General features: G+C 33.1%; 4 protein-coding genes across 8 annotated transcripts; all 4 read left to right on the forward strand.

Annotated features, from left to right (window-relative positions):
- Positions 1 to 281: 281 nt before the first annotated feature.
- Positions 282 to 1,837, forward strand: LOC108347735 (RING-H2 finger protein ATL48). The gene is made up of 2 exons (XM_017587171.2): positions 282 to 439; positions 1,448 to 1,837. The coding sequence occupies exons 1-2, from the start codon at positions 379 to 381 to the stop codon at positions 1,618 to 1,620; spliced, it is 234 nt and encodes a 77-aa protein (XP_017442660.1). The 5' UTR covers positions 282 to 378; the 3' UTR covers positions 1,621 to 1,837.
- A 2,268-nt stretch (positions 1,838 to 4,105) lies between these two features.
- LOC108347717 (ubiquitin-conjugating enzyme E2 4) lies at positions 4,106 to 11,258 on the forward strand. Of its 4 annotated transcripts, none has more exons than XM_017587149.2 (7): positions 4,106 to 4,170; positions 6,483 to 6,557; positions 8,915 to 8,994; positions 9,326 to 9,440; positions 9,720 to 9,772; positions 9,991 to 10,119; positions 10,945 to 11,258. In XM_017587149.2, exons 2-7 carry the CDS (start codon positions 6,514 to 6,516, stop codon positions 11,079 to 11,081), a joined length of 558 nt encoding a protein of 185 aa, XP_017442638.1. In that variant the 5' UTR covers positions 4,106 to 4,170; positions 6,483 to 6,513; the 3' UTR covers positions 11,082 to 11,258. The 4 variants fall into 4 exon arrangements, with proteins under 4 accessions (XP_017442638.1, XP_017442630.1, XP_017442647.1 ...); XM_017587141.2 differs by having other exon boundaries at positions 6,486 to 6,557; XM_017587158.2 differs by lacking the exon at positions 10,945 to 11,258 and adding an exon at positions 10,611 to 10,938 and having other exon boundaries at positions 6,486 to 6,557.
- A 2,570-nt stretch (positions 11,259 to 13,828) lies between these two features.
- LOC108329418 (RING-H2 finger protein ATL47) lies at positions 13,829 to 15,231 on the forward strand. The gene has a single exon (XM_017563612.2). The coding sequence runs from the start codon at positions 14,137 to 14,139 to the stop codon at positions 15,142 to 15,144; it is 1,008 nt and encodes a 335-aa protein (XP_017419101.2). The 5' UTR covers positions 13,829 to 14,136; the 3' UTR covers positions 15,145 to 15,231.
- Positions 15,232 to 18,775: 3,544 nt separating this feature from the next.
- On the forward strand, positions 18,776 to 23,305 carry LOC108319587 (RNA-dependent RNA polymerase 2). 2 transcript variants are annotated; one of them, XM_052880766.1, is made up of 5 exons: positions 18,776 to 19,419; positions 19,594 to 21,497; positions 22,049 to 22,199; positions 22,292 to 22,546; positions 22,619 to 23,305. In XM_052880766.1, the coding sequence occupies exons 1-5, from the start codon at positions 18,883 to 18,885 to the stop codon at positions 23,057 to 23,059; spliced, it is 3,288 nt and encodes a 1,095-aa protein (XP_052736726.1). In that variant the 5' UTR covers positions 18,776 to 18,882; the 3' UTR covers positions 23,060 to 23,305. The 2 variants fall into 2 exon arrangements, with proteins under 2 accessions (XP_052736726.1, XP_017406256.1); XM_017550767.2 differs by having other exon boundaries at positions 22,292 to 23,305.
- The last annotated feature ends 1,365 nt before the right edge of the window (positions 23,306 to 24,670 follow it).

Raw genomic sequence — 24,670 nt, forward strand, 5'->3', positions numbered from 1 at the left:
AGTATATTTAAAAAACAGTACAATGTAATGCTCACACTATTAACAAAAGGAGAAGATAAATTATTCTTATAATATTAAATTAAAATTAAACAGAATAGGTCGTATATTTTCAATCTTAAGATAGGGTAATGTAACATTCAACAATCACATTTTGTAAAGAAAAATTTAAAATGATTTTTATGAAGTGAGAAAAGTAAAATAAATAAGCGTGTATTCCTAAAAAAATAAAATGCTACGTGGCATTGGTTTGTCCAAGCACCCACCCCAAGGCCACCTGCACGATTCATCTCCATATATTCATTGATTCGGTGTCATCAACCTTCTTCCTCTTTCTCCAATTAGGGCTCAATTTTCACTTTGCTTTCCTTTCTTCTCAACATGTCTGAAGATTTTCTCGAACAAGGGAAGAAGCGAGTCCGGAACCCTTTTGTCCCCATTGGTAAAAACCTCTCCTTTTCAATTTTACGGTTTTTCAATTTCAATTATCCGCATCTTTCATTTGTTATATTCATGCATTATTTGTTTCGTCTTTCATTCGTCAATATTTCTTTCCGTCCTTTTTTCACTGGAAAGAGGATTGATGAAAAGAAAGGTTCAGAGGGTTTATAATTAGGAATATTATTTGTTGTTTTAGATAGATATTGGATGGACTTAGAGAGTGAGAAATTGTTGTAATGATTTTAGTAGGGACCTATCTTCCATGTTGGAATGGAAGGTGGTGTGATCTAGGGTTGTTGTGTGGACTTGGGACTGCGGTAACAAATGTGAGTGATACGTTACTGGTATCGTCTTATGTTGGAGGGGATGAGAAAAAAAAAATCAAAGTTTATAGATTTATGATTATAATTTGCACGGGCATATGTGTGAGACATAATTTGAAAACCTAAGAATTACTTATTTAATTGGTTTCTTGATGTGCCGAATCTGCTTATATGTAGGTTATCAGTATTTAGATTACCTTGCAATTACTTCACGAAGGATTATATGTTAATGGAAGAAATTTACCTTGGTTCTGAACTTTATGTGCAATGCTTGAATTGAATTAACTAATTTTGGGTGTTTGATTCCTGTAACTTTGAGCTTAGAAATCACTTTTACAGTGGGAAAAGAGTTCGTTTTTTAATATTGACAAAATGTGAACAACATGGCATACATAATGGTAGCATCCAGTGCCTCCCTTTATAATAAATTCTCTTTCACTCAGCATGCGAGCCTTTGCGTTTCCGAAGGAAGAAACAAGGAATTTGATGATTTCAAATTTAAATTGTAATTTGGGGTGGAGTATGCATTGGCCTTGGGGAAACATCGATTTTACATTTTTGGTGACTGGAAATGGCTGATATTGATGTTTGTGTTTCTGTTTCACTGGTTGGAACTTGTTCTTTGTATGGCTGTCTTGTCCTCGTCATTCAACTTATGTTAGTTAAATTTGTTGTGTTAATTTCAGGTGCACTTGTTACTGCTGGTGTTCTCACAGCTGGCTTAATCAGTTTTAGACAAGGTAATTCTCAGTTAGGTCAGAAGTTAATGAGGGCTCGTGTGGTTGTTCAAGGTGCTACAGTAGCGCTCATGGTTGGAACTGCCTTTTATTATGGAGAAAATCCATGGCGATCGAGTTAAAACTATAGTGGCCGGGAGCAAAAGTTGAAGTTTGTAAGTTTGTGGTTCCTTGTTGGTTTTAGTTATACTTATGTCCTATCTTGGTCATTTGAGGACCAAAACCTCTGCCCAACATCTCATTTTTTAAAGTTTTATCAGAACACAACGATTGAGTTCACCCCAATGTACCTTTTTTATATATAGATTATAATGAAATAAACACTCGATTAACCGTTCCTGTCTGGAGAAACAGACTGCAACATGATTATCTTCGTTATGGTTATAGAAGCCAGGTTTCCAATTATTCTTGGCTCTTGCATTGAAACACTTTGTTTTGACACAAGGATACGGGGAAAAAGGAAATCTAACTTAGCCACTCTTTTTTGCTCACGAGGAGTATAATGAATGTTGGAAACTATTTTTATTTTTCATACTTAACTTTTGTTTGGTTAGTGAGAAAAAAAATGGAACTGGATATGAGAATAGGATGGACTGGAAAGTATGTTTGTGGAGACAGTTTCTTTCTGCTGCTCCATAATTTTCTTCCTGCATTCTCATACTTTTTTTTAATCTCTTTTCGTGTTGTACAGTTCAGGATTTATTTGACTTTTTATTGTATAATTCAAAAGATATTTCTGGATTTTGATTTTCATAAGTTCTTTTAAGAAAGAAAAAATAGTTTTTGGATTAAACAATTAAGAAGTGACTTTTCTCTCGTTTTCCTTCACCCAACTTACCATGTTTCGTTGATCTGCATTGTTCACTCCTTAAATACTATATCTAACTGTCAACGGATGGACTAATCGTTCAACTTTTTCTTTGATTAGTTATTGCATTTGAGAGAGAAATATCTCAAACAACATGACTATGGGTGGCTCACCTCTATTATGGTTGCTATAATATCGTACGTCCCTTATTTTTCAAATAACACTCACTGCATTAATATCACTAGTACCTACTCCTAATTATATCAATATTGCAAAACTTTTTAACCATCTCTTCTAGTAGATTTTCAGAATAAATTTATACAATCGAATCATGCTAATACATTTTCTTAATCTATCTGAATTATTCACAAGACTTACATAAAGGAAATATATATATTTTAAGATTTTTTTAAAGATAAGATGCAATATATTGTATAAGATTAAATTTAGTTAATTTTAATATGCAAACTTAATAATTTTAATTGAATGCGTGTGTATATATGTATAATACAACATAGCAAATTTAGATAAATATACTACACTTTCAAGCAAAAGACAATTTCATAAAAAATGTTAACTTTTATTTTATCCGGTTAATTACATTATCAAATTGAAAATGTTATTATCTTATATCATTCAATACTTACATTTATTGGAATTATCTTCCGCATAATATGCATTCATATTTTGTAGGCATATCACGTTTTGTCGGTTAAGAAAATTATTCAATTGATCAAGTAATGAATTGCACTAGTCAGATAAAATATCTAAATTATTGTTTTAAATGAACTGAAATGTTTCTTAATTTTATTTTTAAAAATTAGGTTGTTAGAAAATTGAACTTCTAAAACTAAACTATGCTGAATTTAAAAAAAAAATATGATAAAGAAACATATTTAAAATTAAATTTGTAAAAGATGAAGTATGAACGTTAATACTGAAGCAGAGTAAAATATTTAAAGATTGGGATAATTAACTAACCTGTCTATTTTGATGATAACAACCTAATTTATTAAATTCGTGTTACATTATATATAATTTAAATTTTTTTAGCAGTATCCTCGGTTAGAGAACAATTTACCAAAATGAAGAGAAAATAACATTAAAATAGGTGATCAAGAAATTGTTTTAAGTCAACCTTTAACCCTACACCAAAAACACCAACTTATGTTTAATGAAAACATTATTCTTTTAGTTTAGAACTATATAGAAGTCTTACAAAATTTACTAATGGTTTTAAATATTATGAAAAAAAAATCGTTTTCTCATTTAAATTTTCTAATTTGAAATATACTTATAAATTCACCTTTAAATACAAATAAATGTTTATTAAAATTAATATATTTTCACATGTCATGTATATATATATATATATATTATAATAAAAAAAATAATGATCATACTTGGCACATTTAATACATTATATTAATTAAGGAGACGAATAAAACTCATAAATAAAATATGGTTTTATGAAAATTTGTGATTTCCATCAAGATGAGGATTATATATGAATTAAAATGAGACTAACATAGTTAGAAAAATTGACCATAGCATGTTAAATTACCGTTGATTCATGGAGGAAATAATAAATGGACTTGAAGTGGTGATTGTACCTCCTAGAGTAATAAATTGGAATTAGCTAGGTAATTAATAGGGATTGCACTCACTAGAAAAATGGTGAAACATAATTGCCACATTGCCGAACCTTCATATAACACGTGTTATGTGCCACGTCGACATTCTATCTCCCTCACACCCACCCACTCCCTATATATGTGTTTCTCCTCATTTCCTTTTTCAATTCTCTTCTTTTCAATTACTCTCTGATCACAACGCCATCACCAAAACGCTACAAGGGTTTCAGGCAAGCCATCATTTCCCCCAAATTATAGTTTCACTTCTTTTATGCCATTCCACTTTTCCTCTCTTATCCTCCCTTCCTTTTGATTTTGCACTAATTCAAGCATGCTTAGCAATAGCAGTTCACGCATTGTTTTTCCTCTATCTTTGGTTAAATGGGTCACCCATAGATCTTTCTACCGGAATCTAGAATAGTTCTTTTCTAACCTTCTTTGTCGGTATCGGTTCATTCAATCAACGCAAATATGCCTTTTCTCATTTTGCCCTCCGTTGCCGAATTGGTGGCTAGGAAGTTTATCGCAGTAAGACAAGGAATTTTGGGTATTTGCCTTTGTTTCAAATGGACGCAGTCGTTTGCAAAAGATTTGGACTTTCATGTATTTGCACTTCGTGCCAAATGAAACGTGCACTTGTGCCACATTGTGTATCACGCACTTTGTATTGCTTATTCCTGCACATTCATCATACCCTTGCATTAGTCACTGTTGCTTGGTGTTCTCCTTTGAACCTGGTAGCCTTGTGCTTCAATACTTGGAAGGGTGATAATGTTGGTCCGTATTTTATTCACATGGATAGTGTTTGTCTCATTGGGTTGGGATTTTTCACCAGCTTAAGTATTCTTCTGTCCTTCTGAAATTAGAGGTTTTTTTGTTGCCTTCATCGTAGTTGAAGGATTACTCTTTACTGAGTAAGAATTTGGTGTAACTTTGCCTGTAGTGTAAATTCTACATGTATGCTCTATGATGAACAGAGCTGTGTAGTATATACCTAAACAACTATGTCTATGTTTCTGTTTAATTTTCCTTGTCCACTTTGTCCTTTTCTGTTTGATCCATGGCTAATGTGCTTTTATTGAGGAAGAATAACCGCTTATTCTTTCAAGTGTTATGTAGAACTTGAAAACTAGGCATTTCTCTAAACATAATCTATATCAGACATGCAATGAAACGCATTGATGTATCTTAATCAAGTTGTTTCCCTTCGTATATACAGCCTCTCTTGGTTCTTTCTAAAAGAACACCTCTAAATTGTGAACTGCATTAATTACTTTATTTTATATTCTTATAAAATACCCCAAATCGAGAGGTAGTTTTTAGGTGGAAAGAGATTAAGTGAATGAAATTAATTTCTGATGTCGAATGATATTTTGAACATTCAATAAAAAAGATAGTTTCTTCGAACATGTACTATCTTTATATGATATAGGGCCTCTTTCTTCACATATTTGGCTTCTTTTTATGGATCAATATCTATTAAGAAGTGAGTTTAACCTCACAGAACCGCAAGGTGAGGATTCCTATTTATATAATCCAGAATCTTCAATAGACCTCCTTCACAATCTTCAATACATCTCCAATATCCTTCATGCTGAGTATTATCTTTAAATGATACAGGGTGTAAAAATCTTCAATAGCCTCCTTCACGTTGAGTATTAACTTTGTATGATATAGGGTGTCTTTCTTTACGGATGTGGCTCCTTTTTAGAGCTCAATATAGATCTTCTTGATCTTGATTTTTGTATTTATTAAAAAGTGAGAAGTGAGTTTACATTCTTTCAAAATCGCCACCTTATAAAGTGAGGATTATCCTCACTTACATATTATAAATTTGCACCTTGTAAAGTGAGTATACCTCACTTATATATTATGAAAATTTGCTTTATCTTTAGTCAAGATCTCCAACACATCTCTCCCACACTGAGACATGTACATGTAATGCATGTGGTGGTCCAATAATGGGTGTTATGATAGGCCATACTAATCAGTTTAAATTTAACTCATTCTTACAAAATTGGCTTTAATACCATACTTAGTTTAAATTTATCTCATTGGCTTGTAAAGTAAGGATTGTCTTCACTTTTATACTCTAATACCATACTAAGTCATAATAGACTCTAATACCGTACTTCAATTTAAATTTAACTCATCATCATAAAATTGGCTTGTAAAGAAAGGACTGTCTTCACTTATATACGGTAAAGTAACCTTATCCTTAGTTAATGTGAGATCTCCAACAACATCAAGACAATTAAAGTTTCTTATATTTGGGTTTTCTGCTTCTCTGTATCATTTATCAGCTTATGGTGAATCTTTTTCGGACAAAAATATGTTTTGGTTTGATATGTAGGGCACCCCAGAAACATATTGAGCTTATATATCAAGTTCCTAATCCTATTTTAAATTTAACACAAATGAATAGAGCTTATATAGACTGCACATTGAAATTGGGTTTTGTTTTCGTATCTTCCAATTTGATGGAGATGAGAACAGATATGTACATTTGGCAGATATTAAACTTTCTTTATTGTATCTGTAGCAGGTTGAAATAAGTGATTTGTATAATCAAAATGTCATCTCCGAGCAAGAGAAGAGAAATGGATGTTATGAAATTGTAAGTAGACTGTTTTAATGAGTGTTTATGGTTACATTATTTTTAACTGTTTGAATTATTTACTGTATATTTTTTCTATAAGTAGGTGGCAAGCGGTATACTCAAATTCTTTTAAATGTATTATGGTTAGTTTGTTTTGACTGTTAGTATGACGTGATGAGTAAGCACATTTGGCACATTGTAGGTTATTTTCTCGAGGTATCATTTTATCTTGAAACCACGTTCATAATGTGGGTGGGTTTGAGTAAGTTTAATTTGGCTTAAAGAGAAGCCCCTTTAAAAACTAAAGCTCAATTACACTAAAGGACCTGAACTACTTTGTTGAAATGAAATAGCCATTATATATAATAATTTGTAAGATTTATAATGGATTAAAATTTTTCCAAATCCGTTGAAGTGCATGCCTTTCCTAACTTACCATAATTTTTTGTTTTTGTTAATTACTAAATACCGTGTAGTTTTGTTTTCAAGTTAAAATATCTGTTATTTGATCGGTGAGAAGCTTACAAGACGCTGAAAATCAGATTTGAAGGGGCCTAATGTGATTGTTGGAAAACTTCTTTAATTGCAGTCACCCCTTCGTTGAAAAGGGCTCCTTGAGGGAGGCCTTTTCATAAAGGCCGAGTTAAGGATTATAGTGGGTGGCCACCAGGACGTGTCTTCTTGATAGTTGAGATCTCATATCAACTGGAGATGAGTCATGTAGTGATTTTAAAGTTTAGAGACTCCTTATTTTTTTCTAATTTAGTAGTTAATTCTAAGAGTAATAAATAAACAAATTACGGGGATTCATGATAAAGAAAAACTTCAGTGATAAAAAGAGGGTTAACAAGAGGGTTAAGTGATAAAAAGTAGACTTTGGAGTTAAGTTTAGAAATGCAATACTTGATAGGAAATTTGTTTTCCCCATTTATTAACATTCATGATAGAAGGCAGGATTATGAATTGACTGTTTCTGTCATGAAAAATCACCTCGAAGTGACAATCAAATTCATCATAGTATAAGGCAGGATTATGAATTGACTGTTTCTGTCATGAAAAATCACCTCGAAGTGACAATCAAATTCATCATAGTATGATATGCCAAGCACAGAATCCAACACCAAAATTAAAAAGAAAAAAAATTGCTTATGATTTTCACCATCACATTACGTTTTAGCATAAGCTGACTTTTAGTCATAACATAGACTTTGCCCTTTTCAGTGGGAATAAGGATCTGCAAATTACTAAGAACAATTGAGGAAATTAAAAAGAAGCGAAAAAGAACATTCTTACCTAGTTTTGGTCTGTTGGCAGTTTATGTTTTCCCCATGGTGCCTTTTCTTGTGTCATACAATCATATTTCCCTGTGGTAGGGGACTAAACCACTGCTTTTTTTATAATTTTATTTTTCAGAGGAACATTCCCTCTACTTTCCTTTTCTGCCTCCCAAAAATTAAATGTCTTAACAACATATGATACTTGCTATTCTTTACATCGCTCAATTAGTAAAACTCTGTTGGTCTTGTAATGAGTTATTATAGGTTTTTGACTAAGTGACGATGATATGTTGGTGTGTTGGTAGCATAATCATTTATGCATATTTTTTTTGCCTAAATAAAAGGTGTTACACTGAAAGATGCCATAGTATTATGTGGTGCCACTTGGTACTTATAGGCTGTTATCACAATGAACTGGTAGATATCGTTACAGGAACATGATCAGAGAGTGTAGTCAAACTTTAAATTATATAATTTAGTAACCTGTGCCTAACAACAATATCAAGTGACTTTTGTATGCTTCAAATGCATTGCATAATTGGTGAGGCATATGAAGTATGTGCATTTCTATTAGGACCCAAAAAAAACAAAGTCGCAAAAGCCTAGTATGAGTAAACTTTCCAACGAACAATTGTAGGAGAAAAAAAGGTAATTATACCCCCATTTCTCTTATAAGCTAAAATTAATTTATGAAGCTCAAATTTTCAAAAGCTATATCATCGAGCTTCTCAGTTGACATATGTGAAGTTAATTTTAACTTAGGAGAGAAATTCCATTCATTTTCTCTCTCTCCTTTTTTTTTCTGCTAAAAGTACTTGTTAAAAGTTTATCCAAATGGTGTCAAGGGCTTGAACTTTTTGAGGGATTTGGCATTGATCAAATGCTGCTAATATACTATCATCAGTCTAGAATTTGAAAGCGTATGCATGTACTAATTTGTAAATTCATGTTGATGACTGTTCCTTATATCTGTTGGATGAACTGAAGTCCAAGACTATCACTCTTGGCATTTTATCCACATGGTCATGTATGCTCGATTACTCGCAGCAAGTTTTTTTTTGTAGTCATATTTCTCAAACATTCCTTACTTCTTTTCAGGATGATGAGCGATTATGCAGTGGAGACGATAAACGATGGACTTAGTGAATTCAATGTTGAGTTTCATGGTCCAAAAGAAAGTACTGTCAAAATTCTTTGGTTAACCTACACTTATGTTTGATGAAACTGTAAATGTGTACGAAGAATTACTTACCACTCAATTTTTTTAAAATAAATATTTCCCCTTTTTTCCTTTCTCAAGACAAAAGAGGGAAGACAAAGAGTTTGATGAGAAGCTGCTTTATTTCTATCAGCACAAATGTCCATATAATATCTGCATGCTATACTTCTTCTTCTAGCTTGACACTGGTTTCCTTGTCTTTAAATGGGGTTGTGAGCACAAAGATCAATTACTTGTCTTTAAGTTATTTGGTTGTTCTTTGATTTATCACATTTACGTGATTGTTGCAGGTCTTTATGAAGGCGGTGTCTGGAAAATTCGTGTTGAGCTTCCTGATGCTTACCCATATAAATCCCCTTCTATTGGCTTTGTGAACAAAATATTCCATCCTAATGTCGATGAGTTGTGAGCACTTCATATGCTATTAGTCAATCTTTATTTTTTTGGGTGAATATTTCTCCTGCTCTATGTAGTTTCTGCACTAATATGGGTCAATGGATTATTACCTTTATATTTGGGTTCCATGATACATGTCAATAATTGCTTTCTGCTGTTTATATTTCATTGTTTTGGGATTTTGTACAAGATATTTCTTAGGAGTATCAAGTCACTGAAACAACTTGCTATTGTTTGTGCACTGGTGGATCTGACTTATTCTGCTTTGCACATTTCATCAAATTTCAGATCTGGCTCTGTATGCTTGGATGTTATTAACCAATCTTGGAGCCCAATGTTTGGTAATTCAGTTATACTTTCATAGTAAAACTTTCAAGTATCATTGTGTGAAGGTTCTATTAGTGTGTCATATTTCAGTCTATGTACACTGAGATATATAGTTATCTGAATGAAAATTCAACATGAATATTATCCTCCATTAATGTCCTCCCTCTTTTTGTGGCTAATCTGTTATGTTTTTTGTTTCTTATAAATGACCAAGATTTATTGTGTTTTTCAGATCTTCTAAATGTCTTTGAAGTTTTTCTTCCACAACTCCTGCTTTATCCAAATGCTTCAGATCCTCTCAATGGCGATGCAGCATCGTTAATGATGAAGGATAAAAAGTTGTATGACCAGAAAGTTAAAGGTGAGCAATTGTTTGTTATGGCTACTTTTTCTGATAATTGAAGACACGTTATATATTGGTTTCCCTATTTTAGTCATCCAACTGCAATGCCTATTGTATGCTGATTGGCAGTGTTTGTTTGGATTTGTGCATAGAATGGGAATTGGACATTGGAATTGATTTGCTATTTCTGTTAGTACCACTACTATTTTCATCACTGTTACTATTTTTTGCCACCATGACCATCGCTTGCTCACCGCGTTGTTGTCATCATCACCTTTTGCCGCCGCCAATTGGGGATCAATTTTTTATTTTATTAAATTTGTTGTAATTCTAGTTAGAATGGAATTATAATTCAATTCTTACCTTTTTTTTTTGCTTAATCCGAAGGTAAGTAGAATCATGATTCTAAACCAAAATTCAATTGCATTTCAACTACGATTGTGATTACATGCTCTTAACGGACTCTTGGTGTAATCCTCTTTACAAATCTCCTTATTCTGATTGAATAGCTTAACCTCCCGGGCGAATCACATCTGGACTTTGGTTTGTAATGATAAAACCGTCCTTGTGCTGCGGACCCGTATTTACTCCCTTTTTATTCTCCTAACACCCGCCCTGCCCAGATCAGGAAGTTGTATCATGCAATGCAATGGTTCAGCATTCTATATTTTGACCAAAGGCTGTAAATTATTCAAACACGATGATATTTTTTGTACCCGAGACTGCTTCATGTATTTCTTAATGTCTGGATTTATTTCTAAAGTTAGGATGCTTTGGTGAATGGGGGGCTATTTAATGGTGAAAAAAGATATATAAACATTGCTCTGCTATTTGTGGGGACAGAGTACTGTGAGCGGTATGCTAAGAAGGAAAACATTAGCAACTCTACAGCTGGTGAGGAGAGTGGAGATGAGGAAGACATCAGTGAAGAAGACAGTGGATCTAGTGATGATGACATTCCTGGTCATGCTGATCCTTAAGCGGGTTTGATGGTCTCCCAATTATACCTTTAAAGGGTCCATGTAATACCAATCAAAGCATTATTACATCATTGTTACTTGTTCAATTATAAGACGTAGGGATTATATTCACTGTTTCTGCTTGTAAAATTACAGTTCTCATTCCTCAGTAATTTCATGAAAAGCTATAATATAATATATAGTTAGCGCTTTAGTCGAATTTTACATTATGTAGTTCATTGATTTCAAAAAAGAAAAGATGTTGAATATTCTTGTTCAAAATTTCAGTTTTCTCTTGTATAGTTATCTAAAAATATTACTTCCAGTTATGACGGTAAAATTCTTCCTACTTCTAACTACATATTTTTATCAATGTAGCTTAAATAAACATGAAATCCTGCCCTTTGTTCCACGCAAACCAAAGAATTAAAAGCAAAGCCATTGTAGCTTATAATTGCACAAAATTGAGGGACTTTTCCTGTAATTAGTTGAAATTTTATCTGACACAAAATTCTTCAAAAATAACTTTAAACGGACCGTTTGAGTTTCTGACAAGTCCTTATTTCACAAGGCTAGTGTAAAATGATGAACTTGTTGAAAGTGGCATTAAAATGTATAAATTTTTCTCCTGCTGATAGTCCAAGTAAGAGAAAAGTTTTCGTGATGGAATGGCAATTTCAATGAAACAGGAAACGAGAGAGATTTTAGTTATACACTTTCCGTTCAATATGGATCATAAAAAACTTTTTTTCGTTAGCCTCTATGTTAATTCAAACTTTCCCTATTTTTTACCAGTACCATTTTACCCAAGTTGATGTACAAAGAAAGGACACAGCTAAAATCACATTTGGTATCTAGATTTCTCACTTTCTGATCCCTATGGACTCACATTCAACGGTTTAATTCAAACACACTCTAAACTTTCCTCAAAAAGGAACTACATAGCCAGAAGAAAGAACAAAACATTCACACGAATCCAAAAGCTAAAAACTGAACTTGGCACATTTGTGATGGATCTAAATTATTAATTAAGAAAAAAGGAAAGATGCAGAAAACTTTTGAAGTGTTAAGAGATTAAATCAGAGTGCAAAATAATTTTCAATGGAAGATGAAAAAAGATATAAATTTAGAAGGTTTTGTACGTCAAAAGAGAATACTTTGTATAATGACAAAGATTAGAACCTCAAGATTTGCTTTTCTAGGTGTGTAACAATTTGTAAAGTCGTGTTTTTTATTGAGTAAAAGAGTAAAAGATAATCATTACAAAAGATAATCAAAACCCTTTGAACTTAAAATGACTATTTTTTCCATCATATTATGATTTGCTTGAGAGAACAGGAAGTGAGGCCAGTTTTGTGGAGGGAATAACATCTGAATGCTTGAGAGCAGAACCCATGTTATTGACTTCTTGCTGGTTACTACGGGGTTCGGACAGACACAATCATAGGTTTAATTAGTTGCCATGCGTGCAAGAATCCTCGACCCTACCATTTACTTTTGTCTTTTCACCATATCTGTAGTTTCCATCACCTCCCAACATGTGAAAGGTTAACAAGAGAGCCTCGTGAACTTCTCACCCCGTTGCCATTATTACGATTTATAGGAATTAACATTCATCATTTCAACTTTTAAATGTGGCCCAAATGCTTGTATGATGTAACAAAACACGCCTATAGAAGTTGGAAAAGACACTACATAGGTTTACACTTTAACTTGAGGTTACAACTCGAGCCTTCAACCACCAACATTTTCAAATTCTCACACAAAGATTTAGAACTCACGGGTCCGTTCAAACTATTAATCTTTAGATAGCATTCATGTATGAAAAAAAAATAAAAATTCCCCATTTCACTTTTTATTGTTTTTTTTCTTTGCAGCTATCATGCCAAGATTGGCGTGGAATGGTCATTATTATCTGCAATGATTCTATACTCGACAAAGAAGACACACCCTACAAATAGACAGCTTTGGAATTTAAACTTATCGATTTTTATTGGATATAAAAGTCAACATCTTAATCATTTGGCTATTTTTTTTCTTTGTTTTCTGTTTTTTTTTCCTTACAGACATGTGTATTTGTTACCATACAAGTCAAAATGAAATCTTTGCATAAAACTGTCAATTCACTTTGCCAACATTGGAGATGCTCTTATTTGTGCATTATCGAGGGACAGAAACTATAATTTATTTTAATAATTCATAATGATAATAAAAAAAGAAGATTAAAGAATGAAAGCTAATGTAAAAATAGTTTTGAAACGTAAATGATTGTAATATCAGAGAGATTAACAATCTTAATGATGAGTTGAGGGGTAAGTGGACCTAATTATTAGCATAAATTATTAATAATATTGGCATGCCAAAAATAAAAGTAAGAGGCAGTGGGGAAGAAAGAAAATGAAAAAAGTTATTTTTACTGTGTTTGAATGCCTGTTGTCATCAAGTGCGGTACCAATCAGTATACGTGGTGTATCAGTAAAAAGATACAAAAGAAATTCATATCCTACAATAAGAGACAGAAAAAATTAACATGAAAGATTAGTACAGGAACTTTAGTATTTATACGTGAGAAATTGTATATTAAAAACCTATCTAAATAGTAGTATAACTTTTGATGTGTGAAAGTAAAGTTAAACAAATTTTCATGTCCACCAACCAACCACTGAACTGACAATGCGGTATGGTTGTTGACTTTATCAAAAAGCTAACATGCACTCTTCCATCTATCATCTCTTCCTTCATTTTTCTCTTTATAAGCTCTCTATATCTCCTTCCATCTTAACTAGAAAAAAAGGAAACAATTCAACCATAACATACTTTTTCTAATGCACTGGAATGAATCTTCCACAGAGTACAACTTCATAATCACAGTCTTTGTTCTCTTGTCCAACTCAACGCCAGAAAATGCTCCCTTGAACTCCCACATTCAAAACCAATCAGTTTTCAGAATATTCATGTGCTAAAGTCTACTACAGTCAACCTACTAGCTAGCAATTTGAACAATTCACATGAAGTGTTGGACACAAACATCATTGTTGTCATTCTACATTGAAAAAAATAACATTCGCCTGCCAAAATGCGCAACATTCAGATTGAAACGAAGCAAAACGGTGATGTGAAGTACTCGTATGAGTCATATCCTCAATCTCCTTTCTCAGCTTATCAAGCTCCAAACGATGGTAACACTACCAACGAGCAAGAATCAACAACGCCGTCATCTCTCAGCAGAATCAGTCCACTCATTTTACTGGTCATAATTATTCTAGCAGTTATCTTCTTCGTGTATGGACTTGTCCATTTGGTTCTATGGTTTTTCATGAAAACACCAACCTCTTCATCAATCTACAACTCCAACAGGTTCCACGAATCCATGCGCTCACGTGTTCTTCAGAGGCAGCTTCAACAACTCTTCCGCTTGCACGATTCAGGTATAGACCAAGCCCTCATAGACGCTCTACCAGTTTTCCATTACCAAGACTTGCTGGGTTCAAAGGAACCGTTTGATTGTGCCGTGTGTTTATGCGAGTTCTCCGAGGACGACAAGCTGAGGTTGCTTCCTATGTGCACACACGCCTTTCACATGACCTGTCTTGACACGTGGCTTCTCTCGAATTCCACGTGTCCTCTTTGCAGGGCGTCTCTCTCGAACTACGTGGAGAATCAAAATGAAAATGAAAATCCTATTTTGTTTAATGTTGGTATTGGGAATTCAAATTCCTTGGTTCTGCCAAGTGGGGTGAGAGGTGAGGAAGAGAACGGGTTTTCAGAGAGTGAAAGATCAGTTGGGAAAAGGGTGTTTTCTGTGAGGCTTGGAAAATTCAGAAACAATGGGATGGAGTTAGGGAATGGAGATAGTTGTAGCTTGAACGAGAGAAGATGCTACTCCATGGGTTCATATAGGTATGTGGTTCGTGATTCCAATCTGCAAGTGGTTTTATCTGAATCTGGTGATGTTTCAGAAAATGAGAATGTGAAGGGAAAGAGGATAAGCGACTCAACCAAAGGTGAGAGCTTCTCTGTTTCCAAGATATGGCTTTGGTCCAAGAACCATACATTTCATGCTTCTAATGCACCTTTCCCTTAAAACATGTATGAAGAAGAAGCTAATTTTTTATCAACAGTATACTGCTTTTATTTATGTTTTACATTATACCATTAATAAAAACCGATTTAAACATGCCACTGCTTCTTTCTCTCTTCTTCCTTCAAACGAAGGGTTCCTGTGTGTTGAGAGGATTAATTATTAGTTTCAGAAACAAGTATTATTACAAACATTTGGATCTTTTCAGTATCAAACAAAGCAGTATTATAAAAATTGAACGTTACATAAAAATCAGAGAAAACCTGTAAAAAATAAATCAAATTTATAGATTGGTAGAGAAAATTCTGATTTTTACACTCTGTTCCCTTTTACTTCAATTAATAATTAAAGGGATTTATTATAAAGCTTTGTTTAGTATTTATTTGTCTATAACACTTTTCACCACCCTAATACAAAACTATATCAATGTTGTATTTACTTTTATAGTGTAACGTAGAAGTTCAAAATCAATAGAAAATTTTTAAACCCATCAAAACGAACCACAATTTTTTATTTGATTGAATTTTCTTTCTTAAATTAAAATCAAGTTAAACTAAATCACATTTTATTTATGTGGGGTTCAAAAGACAACTTAATAAAAAAATTAATATATATATATTACCAAGCTTTTTTGTTATATTATTATGAAGATAATGTCATTTTTTTACGTAAACATTGTATTTAATTTTTTTATTAACATTTTAATAAAAATAAACTTATTTATTTTTATTTGCAAATAAGATATTTTAATACCATTTATTTTTTAATATTTCATTTTATATTAAAACTGGTGATATTTACGGGACTTCATTTTTCTTTCTCTAACATAGGATTGATAGGTTAAATACTGACAAATCTTATTTATCTAGTATCGTATTTATTTGCATATTTTTTTACTTTTGCATAAGCAAATAAAATAAAATTAATCAATTTACAAGATTTGCCTCCAATCATAATTTTAAACTCTTGATATAAACACGTTTTAAAACCATATTATCGGTGAAATATCTATTAACTTTTTTGGTAACTAATATCTGTTAAAATGTTTGGTGGATTACTTTTATTATGTTTCTCTTTCCATCACATTTTTTATATGTTATAAAATTATTACCTCTAATAAACACTACCAAACAATATGCGAAAAGCATTATAATATTCATTGAGCCACATAATAGAACAATTAAGTTTTAACACTAAAAAACTCTCACAAAACCAGTATAAAAAGATATTGAATGATTGTGAATGTCTTTAAATATAAAGAGTGGGTAAAAAAATAAATACAAAAAATAACGTATAATAATAACAATGTGTTATAAAGATATTGAATGAATACAATAATTATTCATAATAAATAAAAATTGATATTGTGAATAGTTAAATAAAATTTGTATCGTGAATGTGATCAATTTAAGGTTGCACAAACATTCCTATTAAGGTTGTTGAAATTATCAAGTTAATCTAATTAGCTTTCAAAGGTTAATAATTGAGTTTGCAATTCAACCCGATGTTAATATGATCAGTTTAATAATCGCTGGATTGTAATCAAAATCAAAATTAGTGTCTGAATCATTAAATTAGAGGTAGAAATTTGTGAACCTACAAGCTTTATCTTATTAATAAGATTCTTTTATCTACCAAGACATTGCTCACCTTCATGTCTCATTTTCGTGTGTTATGATATTCATATTTAATGTAGATGATTCTCGAGATCTGGTGTGCACATCAACAAAACTTTAAGTTTCATCCCAAAATTGTTTAGATGTTTCACAATGAAGCAATTGAGTTACAATGCCAATTGACATAAAATTGATCAATCATCCTGAAATGACTTGATCCTGGGCCTTGATACATAAGATTATTAAGGTTGTTGAACTTATTCAGTTGATTTAATTGGCTTTCAAAAATTAATAATTGGGTTTGCAATTCAATCCGATATTAATATGATTAGTTTGATAATTGTTGGATTGTAATCAAAATCCAAATTATTTAGTGTCTAAATCACTAAATCAGAGTTATAAATTGGTGAACCTACTAGCTTTAACTTATTAGCAAGTTTTTTTTATCTTGCCAAGATATTACTCACCTTCATGTCTCATTTCCGTGTGTTATGATATTCATAATTAATATAGACGATTCTCGATCTAGTGTGCACATCAGCAAAGCTTTGAGCTTCATTCCAAAATTGTTTAAATGTTTCACAATGAAGTAATCGAGTTGCAATGTCAATTGACATAGAACTGATCAGTCATCCTGAAATGACTTGATCCTAAGTCTCATAATTAAGATTGAATTTTGTTATCGTATTATTCGCAACAATGAATTGGTCAAGACATTCTATTGTTCATAGCATATAGTCATCAAGTTTGCGGTCTCTAATCATTAGCAATGAAGATTCCCATAGTAGATAATTATTTCTATCCAACTTGATAGTGAGGGTAGATGAGATGCCATTTTTCTGGTTGATCGCGGATGATTGTTGTAGTTATAGATCAAAATTTTGAATGCTAAAGTAAGAAAAGATATCGCCTGATTTGCATTCATCATGCATGTGTTTAAATACGTATAAAGAATAAATATAATCAATAATAATTTATAATTGTGCTAATAAAGATAAATACATAATGAACTATTACAATAATTATTAATAAATAAAAATTAATATTATAAATAGTTAAAATGAAAAATCATAAATAATAAGATATTAAACATAGTATTTAATTTTGTCTAAATCTTCATTTTTATTAGTTAATATTAACATTAAATATTAAAGTAAGATAAAATAGTAGAGATTTAAAAAATACTTTGGAGGAAAAAAAATAAAAGAATACATGAACTAAAAATAAGTGACATGTTTTCAAAAACAAATATTTAAATCTTAAATATGATGCCTGAATTTAACATGCAATTCATATTCGATAGAATTTTAAATTCAACATTCTCAATCCTTTCTTTCTTGTTTTTTTTTCTCTCTCTCTCTCTCTCATTTAACACTGTAGAGTCAACCATGCATTACATGAAAAAATAAATAAAGGCAAAAACATAAATGTTGAAAATACGGATAAAGCAAGAATATTAGAGTTTATCCTTAATTAACAAATAAAGAAAGCAATGAATAATTCTATTGAAACAAGAGGAAGAAAAGTGTGGAGATGATAACGCGATTCAATCTAATTATGATTTAGAAAAAAATAGATCTTAATTTGTTTGAATATATTTGTCACACAATTTGAATTTGAATGAAACAAAAGTCATGATCTGAATCAAATCAACAACTCAATTAATAAAACAATAAAAGATAACATCAAATTAGAAAATTTAAGAATTATAATAAAGTAAAAAAAATAATCATTATAAATTAAACCACACAAAAATTACAAACAAATGAAATAAAAAAGCTTCAAAATTTGCAGGAGCAATCCAGTTCTAATTTTATACACTAAAAATTTTCCTAAGTATTTTTATAATTTTTTAATAAATAAAGAACTTTCAATTTTTCTTTCACATGTGAGTGTGGACTTGGGTTCATAAGTTGTCCAAAAAAGCTGTTTTCGGCCCGGCCCACACTGTGACCCATAGTTGAGTGTGGAAGACCAGAGTCCTTTGTAAAAGGAAACATGGGTTTTGTATGTTTTCCAGTAACATCAAATTCAACTATTTTATAATTTGTATGGCAACACGCTCCCTGTGTTGTGTGTGACACTGTCACTCACTCTGCAAATAAGGGGCATCTTCATCATCACCATGGGAACGACAACAACTCCTCTTTCGCACACAGTTAGCGTCTTCAACATTCCTCGCTCCGCCACCGCCAAGGACCTTCTCCACTTCCTCGAATCCAAGGTGGGTACTTCCACCGTCTTCGCCCTCGAAATCTTCTCCGACAACGCCAACTGGAAGTCCCGCGGCGCCGGCCGCGTCCAGTTCGAGACCCTCGACGCTAAGTCCCGCGCCCTATCTCTCTCCAACCTTCAACAACTGCTCATCCACTCCCACTTCCTCCGCCTCTCCGATACCTCCGAAGACATCATCTTCCGCCCCCTCCACCGCCTTCAAAATGGTGTCCTCTACGCCGGCATCATGCTCTCCGACCACCGCATGAGCGTTCTCGACTCCTGGGAGGGCGTTGCGGGGTTGGTAGTGGCCCAAAGGAGGAGGCTTGACTTCTTGGTGTGGCATGATGGCGACTGTTACCGACTCGAGATTTTTTTTGAGGATATTTTGGAGTGTCATGGCTATTGTTTGGGAGAAGAAGCCAAACTCAATGCCATTCTCTTGAAGGTACATTTTCTTCATATTTTATTATGATTGGGTAGCAGCATTAAAAAAACACTTAGGGACTCTATATAAATTGTCTTGTTCAATGACAATAAGTATTTGGGATTTTTGTTTTGTGCGATTCATGAGTTTCTTTTCTTTTATATTTTATTTGACGGTGTTTTTTTTCCCTCTCAGCTTAAATTTGGGCCAAGGATTTACAAGAAAAAGACGGGGCCAGATGTGGCAACCAAGTTTAAGAGTGATAGGTACCATTTTTGTAAGGAGGATTCTGAGTTTCTTTGGGTGCGGACGACTGACTTTTCGGCTCTGAAGTCAATTGGGCACTCTACTTCATTTTGTTGGGAAATTGAGGAAGAACATTTGGCTTCGGATGTTTTTACAAGTTTCCCGCTCTACAAGGAAAATATGACAGATTTGGCTCTGGAGGATGGGGAAGAATTCTGTTCTTCCACGGAAGCAGTTCCTCTTGTAAAGTGTGCGTCGCAATCCAAGTTACCTTACGAGGCCCTTTTCCAGTTGAATTCTCTTGTTCATACTCAGAAAATTAGTCTTGCTTCGGTGGATGATGAATTGATTGACCTTTTGGGAGGCTTAGATGAAGAAATTAGAGCTGTGATTTTTCAGAAATTGCACCAGATGGGCTTCACTTGTTATGAGCCTCTTAAATTCGTGAAGACTCAGTTGCATGTGCTGAGTAATAAGAAAAAAAGTCCACCACAATCTTCACAGAAAAGATTGACAGATAATAACATTATGAGCTGTCATAGAGCCTTGATTACCCCAACGAAGATTTATTGCCTTGGTCCTGAGCTTGAAACGTCAAACCATGTGGTAAAGCATTTTGCATCCTATGCTTCAGACTTCATGAGGATTACCTTTGTTGAAGAGAATTGGAATAAGCTTCCAAATTATGCAGTATCGACTGGTGTGCAAAAGGGAATATTTTCAAAGCCTTCTAAAACTGAAATATATAATCGAATATTGACTATTCTTCGAGATGGGATTGTTATTGGATCAAAGAGATTTGAGTTCCTGGCCTTCTCTGCTAGTCAGCTGCGATCAAATTCTGTTTGGTTATTTGCTTCTAATGACAATTTGAAAGCAACAGATATCAGAGAATGGATGGGATGCTTCAACAATATCCGCAGTGTTTCTAAATGTGCAGCGAGGATGGGTCAGTTGTTCAGTTCTTCCATGCAAACTTTTGAAGTGTCCCCTCAAGATGTTGAGATAATTCCAGATATTGAAGTTACCACTGATGGTGTAAGCTATTGTTTCTCAGATGGTATCGGAAAAATTTCCCAATCTTTTGCTAGGCAAGTTGCTCAAAAGCTCAAGTTAGATCATAGTCCTTCAGCATTTCAAATTCGGTTTGGAGGATTTAAAGGTGTCATTACTGTTGATCGCCATTCCTTTAGGAAGTTATCATTGCGCAGAAGCATGCTGAAGTTTGAATCCAAAAATAGGATGCTTTGTGTCACTAAATGGAGTGAGTCAATGCCTTGCTTTCTCAATCGAGAGATTATATCCCTGCTGACTACCTTAGGAGTAAAGGACGAAGTGTTTTTGGCAAGGCAACAGGACCAATTGAATTTGTTGGGAAGGATGTTGACTGATAGTAAGGCAGCTTTGGATGTTTTGGAAAGTTTGAACGGAGCTGATTCAAGGAGCATTTTAGTGAAGATGTTGCATGAATTTAATGAGCCAAACAGTGAGCCTTACCTATCTATGATGCTTAAGGCTTACTATGCATACCAATTATCTGACTTGAAAAGTAGATGCCGAATATTTGTTCCCAAGGGTCGGGTCTTAGTAGGTTGCTTGGATGAAACTGGTATCTTGAATTATGGTCAAGTATTTGTTCGTGTAACGGTGAAAAAAACTACGGAAAACTTTGATGACAACTTAAGGAAAGTGGATGACGATGATAGCACACGTATAGTAGTGGGAAAGGTGGTGGTCACGAAAAATCCTTGTCTTCACCCTGGAGACGTAAGAGTCCTTGATGCTATCTACAATGAAGAATTAGAGGAAAAGGGTTTGAGGGATTGCCTTGTATTTCCACAAAACGGACATAGGTATGTATATAATGAACTAAATTTGAAATCCTATTTGCTTGTAACCCTTTTTTTATTCAGCATGGTATTAACACATTTTTTACATTTATTTATCTTTGGTCCTGTGTGGTGTCATCGACTACCATGAGTCATTTAATCATATGCTAACAAAAGATGTGAACTGCAGGTTGAGAGATACAAGGGGAAAGGGGGGTGTTGTTTTTAGCTATGCTATCACTGTCGCACTTATTGTCTATATTCTAGAACTTGCAGCATGTACTCTCGATGTTTTCGTTTCGTTGTGCAAAAACAAAATGTTATTCATATATTTCAATAATTTGGTGTTCTAGTCATCATCAGTTTATTATGGTCTAAGTGCCACTTGGTTTTTGTTTGGGTTCGTTTGGTGTGTATTAGGTTCATTGTCTGAAGGACATTTGGTGGTGATATTAAATTTCTGTTCTTTTGCTGTCTTAGTTATAACAAGTTTTTTAGGCACCTTGGTTCTGCATCAAGAAGCCATTGTTATCTTGGATGTTTATTGCTTCTAATACTTGTTGGTTGCCCTTCAGGCCCCATCCAAATGAATGCTCTGGAGGTGATCTCGATGGAGATTTGTTTTTCGTAAGCTGGGACAAAGATCTAATACCATGTCAAACCGAGGCTCCAATGGACTACACAGGACGTAGTCCTCGTATAATGGATCATAAGGTGACCCTAGAGGTAATTTTCATCAAAGTTATTATTTTTTTCTCGGAAAAGTACACTGATGTGTGTAGAACAACTTCCTCATTTGTTATTTCCTGACTGAGCAGGAAATCCAACAATTTTTCGTGGATTACATGATCAATGATACTTTGGGTGCTATCTCCACCGCGCATCTAGTTCACGCTGATCGTGAACCAGATAAAGCCAAGAGTAGAAAATGTCTGGAGTTAGCAGAGCTTCACTCCATGGCTGTTGATTTTGCAAAGACCGGAGCACCTGCTGCAATGCCAAGAGTTTTGAAACCAAGAGAGTTTCCAGATTTCATGGAGAGGGTGGACAAGCCTATGTACATCTCCAAGGGGGTACTAGGAAAACTTTATCGTGCTATAATTGAGTCTCAACTGCAAATAAAATATAGTTTTGTTTGGTCACAGAAGCTTGCTGAAGAAGCATATGATCGCAGCTTTGAAGTGAATGGTTTTGAGGCCTTCCTTGAGACAGCCTCAAGTCAAAAAGAAATGTACGCAGAGAAGATGAGCAGTTTGATGAACTTCTACGGTGCCGAGACTGAGGATGAAATGCTACTTGGTAACTTGCAAAACCGTGCTTCATATTTGCAGCGTGATAACAGGAGATATGGTGATATGAAAGATCGGATTCTGCTCTCAGTGAAGAATCTTCAGTGCGAAGCTAAAGAATGGTTTGAAACTAGTTGCCAACCGCACGAATATCGTCCTATGGCTTCTGCATGGTATCATGTGACCTATCACCCCAGCTATTATTGCCAAGAAAGATCGTGTTTTCTTAGCTTCCCATGGATAGTTGGTGAGATTTTGTTGCAGATAAAGTCTACAAATAAAGTAGTTCAAGGATGAAGGCTTCCTCTGATGCTGTGTGCATAAGATAACAAGTCTATGCAAACGTGTTGATATAAGGTGCCACCTTGTCCGAGACATTTTGGCAAAGTTATTGTTATATTATTTGACATTATAAATATTTACTAGCTGTACTTGCAAATCTGGTGTCATTGACTTGATGTTTATATGTATATATAGAGCTATCACATGGAGGGTTATTTCTTATTGTATAGCAACAATCTCAATGTACATTTTTTTTTAAAATTCTGGATTAGGTAATTCATAATGTGAAAACTTTCTCTGAAGGTTGATCTTTATGCTAAGGAAAAGAGACATTCATTCGTAGTAAATTTTGGATTTGATAACGTGGAACGAAAGTTTGCAATCCATATTAATTTCTGTAATAAAAAAAGGGTTGAGTTGCTGCAAAATCTTAAAAATGTCGTATTCTCTGTGTGCAAAAATTTAGAGGATTTAAATTCGTACTCATTGAAGTGAAAGTTGTAAGAGAATTTATCGAATTCTTATGTGCACGCTCGGGCAATAGCTGATTAATATGACCTAACATGCCTTGCGCACTAGTTTGGTATCAATGTGAATTGAAGACAAGCAACGAAAGAGTATCTCATTGTCTTGTCTCAAACAAAATCTCAAATCCTATCCATTATACCACCTATTAGCGGACAAACTTTTTCAGAATTTTACTCTTCCATTATTTAGATTGTATAAATAGAAAATTCTACTGTTTGAGATTTTTAACATTTATTTAGTCTTTTATTTTACAGAAAGTTATCCGTTTTGATTATTTTTTATTGACAGCTTGTGGGAAATAATTATAATATACGTCTGAAGTAAGTAAGACCTGAAACATGGGAGATTGATAATATGATCTTAGGATCCCATGTTCACGAAAACAAATTAATCTTAACCTCTTATTACATCGGTACCAAAATAAATGTAGTTTTATTTATATAAGAGTGTCTTACTTTCCAATGAAACATTGACTTTTAAAGTATTTAAAACTAGAAACAGTTCATATAATTTAGAAGACTAATTTGAGGATTTAGTTTTTTTCTTCTCATTAGCTCCTTAATTATTAATAATGTCAATTCATTGCCCATAAAGACCATCAATGGAGCGAGCACCATATTTTTCATGTTTCACTTTTAAATAATTGTTCACATCTATATATTTTTAATAGGTACCATTCATTTTTATTGTGTTTTAAAAAAAGCTAACGTTCACATTTCTCATTGTATTTAAATTATTTTATTTTTTCTTTATGAAAATTTGTTTAATCTTTAAATTTTAATTTTTAGTGTTTATATTTTTACTTATTTAAGCCTCATTTAATATAATATGTTAAATAAAATATAAAATATGATTGTTACTTTGTTTAGAATACAAAGATTGATGTCATTTCTTAGAAATATAAGTATTGAAGTCAACTTTAAATATAACGAAGATTGACGTCATTTCATAAAGACATGAGAAACATTGTAGCCAATCTTAAAAATAGAGGAAATGTGAATATCATTTTATTAAAATATGTAAAAACTATCAGTATTATCGAATATAACCTCACGCAAATAAGTCTTTTCTTATATTTTTATGATCAAACTTATTATT

Source organism: Vigna angularis, chromosome 1 (genome assembly GCF_016808095.1).
Source record: "Vigna angularis cultivar LongXiaoDou No.4 chromosome 1, ASM1680809v1, whole genome shotgun sequence".
Classification (NCBI taxonomy): Eukaryota; Viridiplantae; Streptophyta; class Magnoliopsida; order Fabales; family Fabaceae; genus Vigna; species Vigna angularis.

Excerpts from the sequence above, each read along its gene's own strand:
- LOC108347735 (XM_017587171.2), top strand. The coding sequence starts at position 379 with ATGTCTGAAGATTTTCTCGAACAAGGGAAGAAGCGAGTCCGGAACCCT. Across the intron at positions 440-1,447 it reads GAACCCTTTTGTCCCCATTG|GTGCACTTGTTACTGCTGGT; the intron begins GTAAAAACCTCT and ends TGTTAATTTCAG.
- LOC108347717 (XM_017587149.2), top strand. The coding sequence starts at position 6,514 with ATGTCATCTCCGAGCAAGAGAAGAGAAATGGATGTTATGAAATT. Across the intron at positions 9,773-9,990 it reads ATCTTGGAGCCCAATGTTTG|ATCTTCTAAATGTCTTTGAA; the intron begins GTAATTCAGTTA and ends TGTGTTTTTCAG. Across the intron at positions 10,120-10,944 it reads GTATGACCAGAAAGTTAAAG|AGTACTGTGAGCGGTATGCT; the intron begins GTGAGCAATTGT and ends TTGTGGGGACAG.
- LOC108329418 (XM_017563612.2), top strand. The coding sequence starts at position 14,137 with ATGCGCAACATTCAGATTGAAACGAAGCAAAACGGTGATGTGAAGTAC.
- LOC108319587 (XM_017550767.2), top strand. The coding sequence starts at position 18,883 with ATGGGAACGACAACAACTCCTCTTTCGCACACAGTTAGCGTCTTCAAC. Across the intron at positions 19,420-19,593 it reads TCAATGCCATTCTCTTGAAG|CTTAAATTTGGGCCAAGGAT; the intron begins GTACATTTTCTT and ends TTTCCCTCTCAG. Across the intron at positions 22,200-22,291 it reads ATCATAAGGTGACCCTAGAG|GAAATCCAACAATTTTTCGT; the intron begins GTAATTTTCATC and ends CTGACTGAGCAG.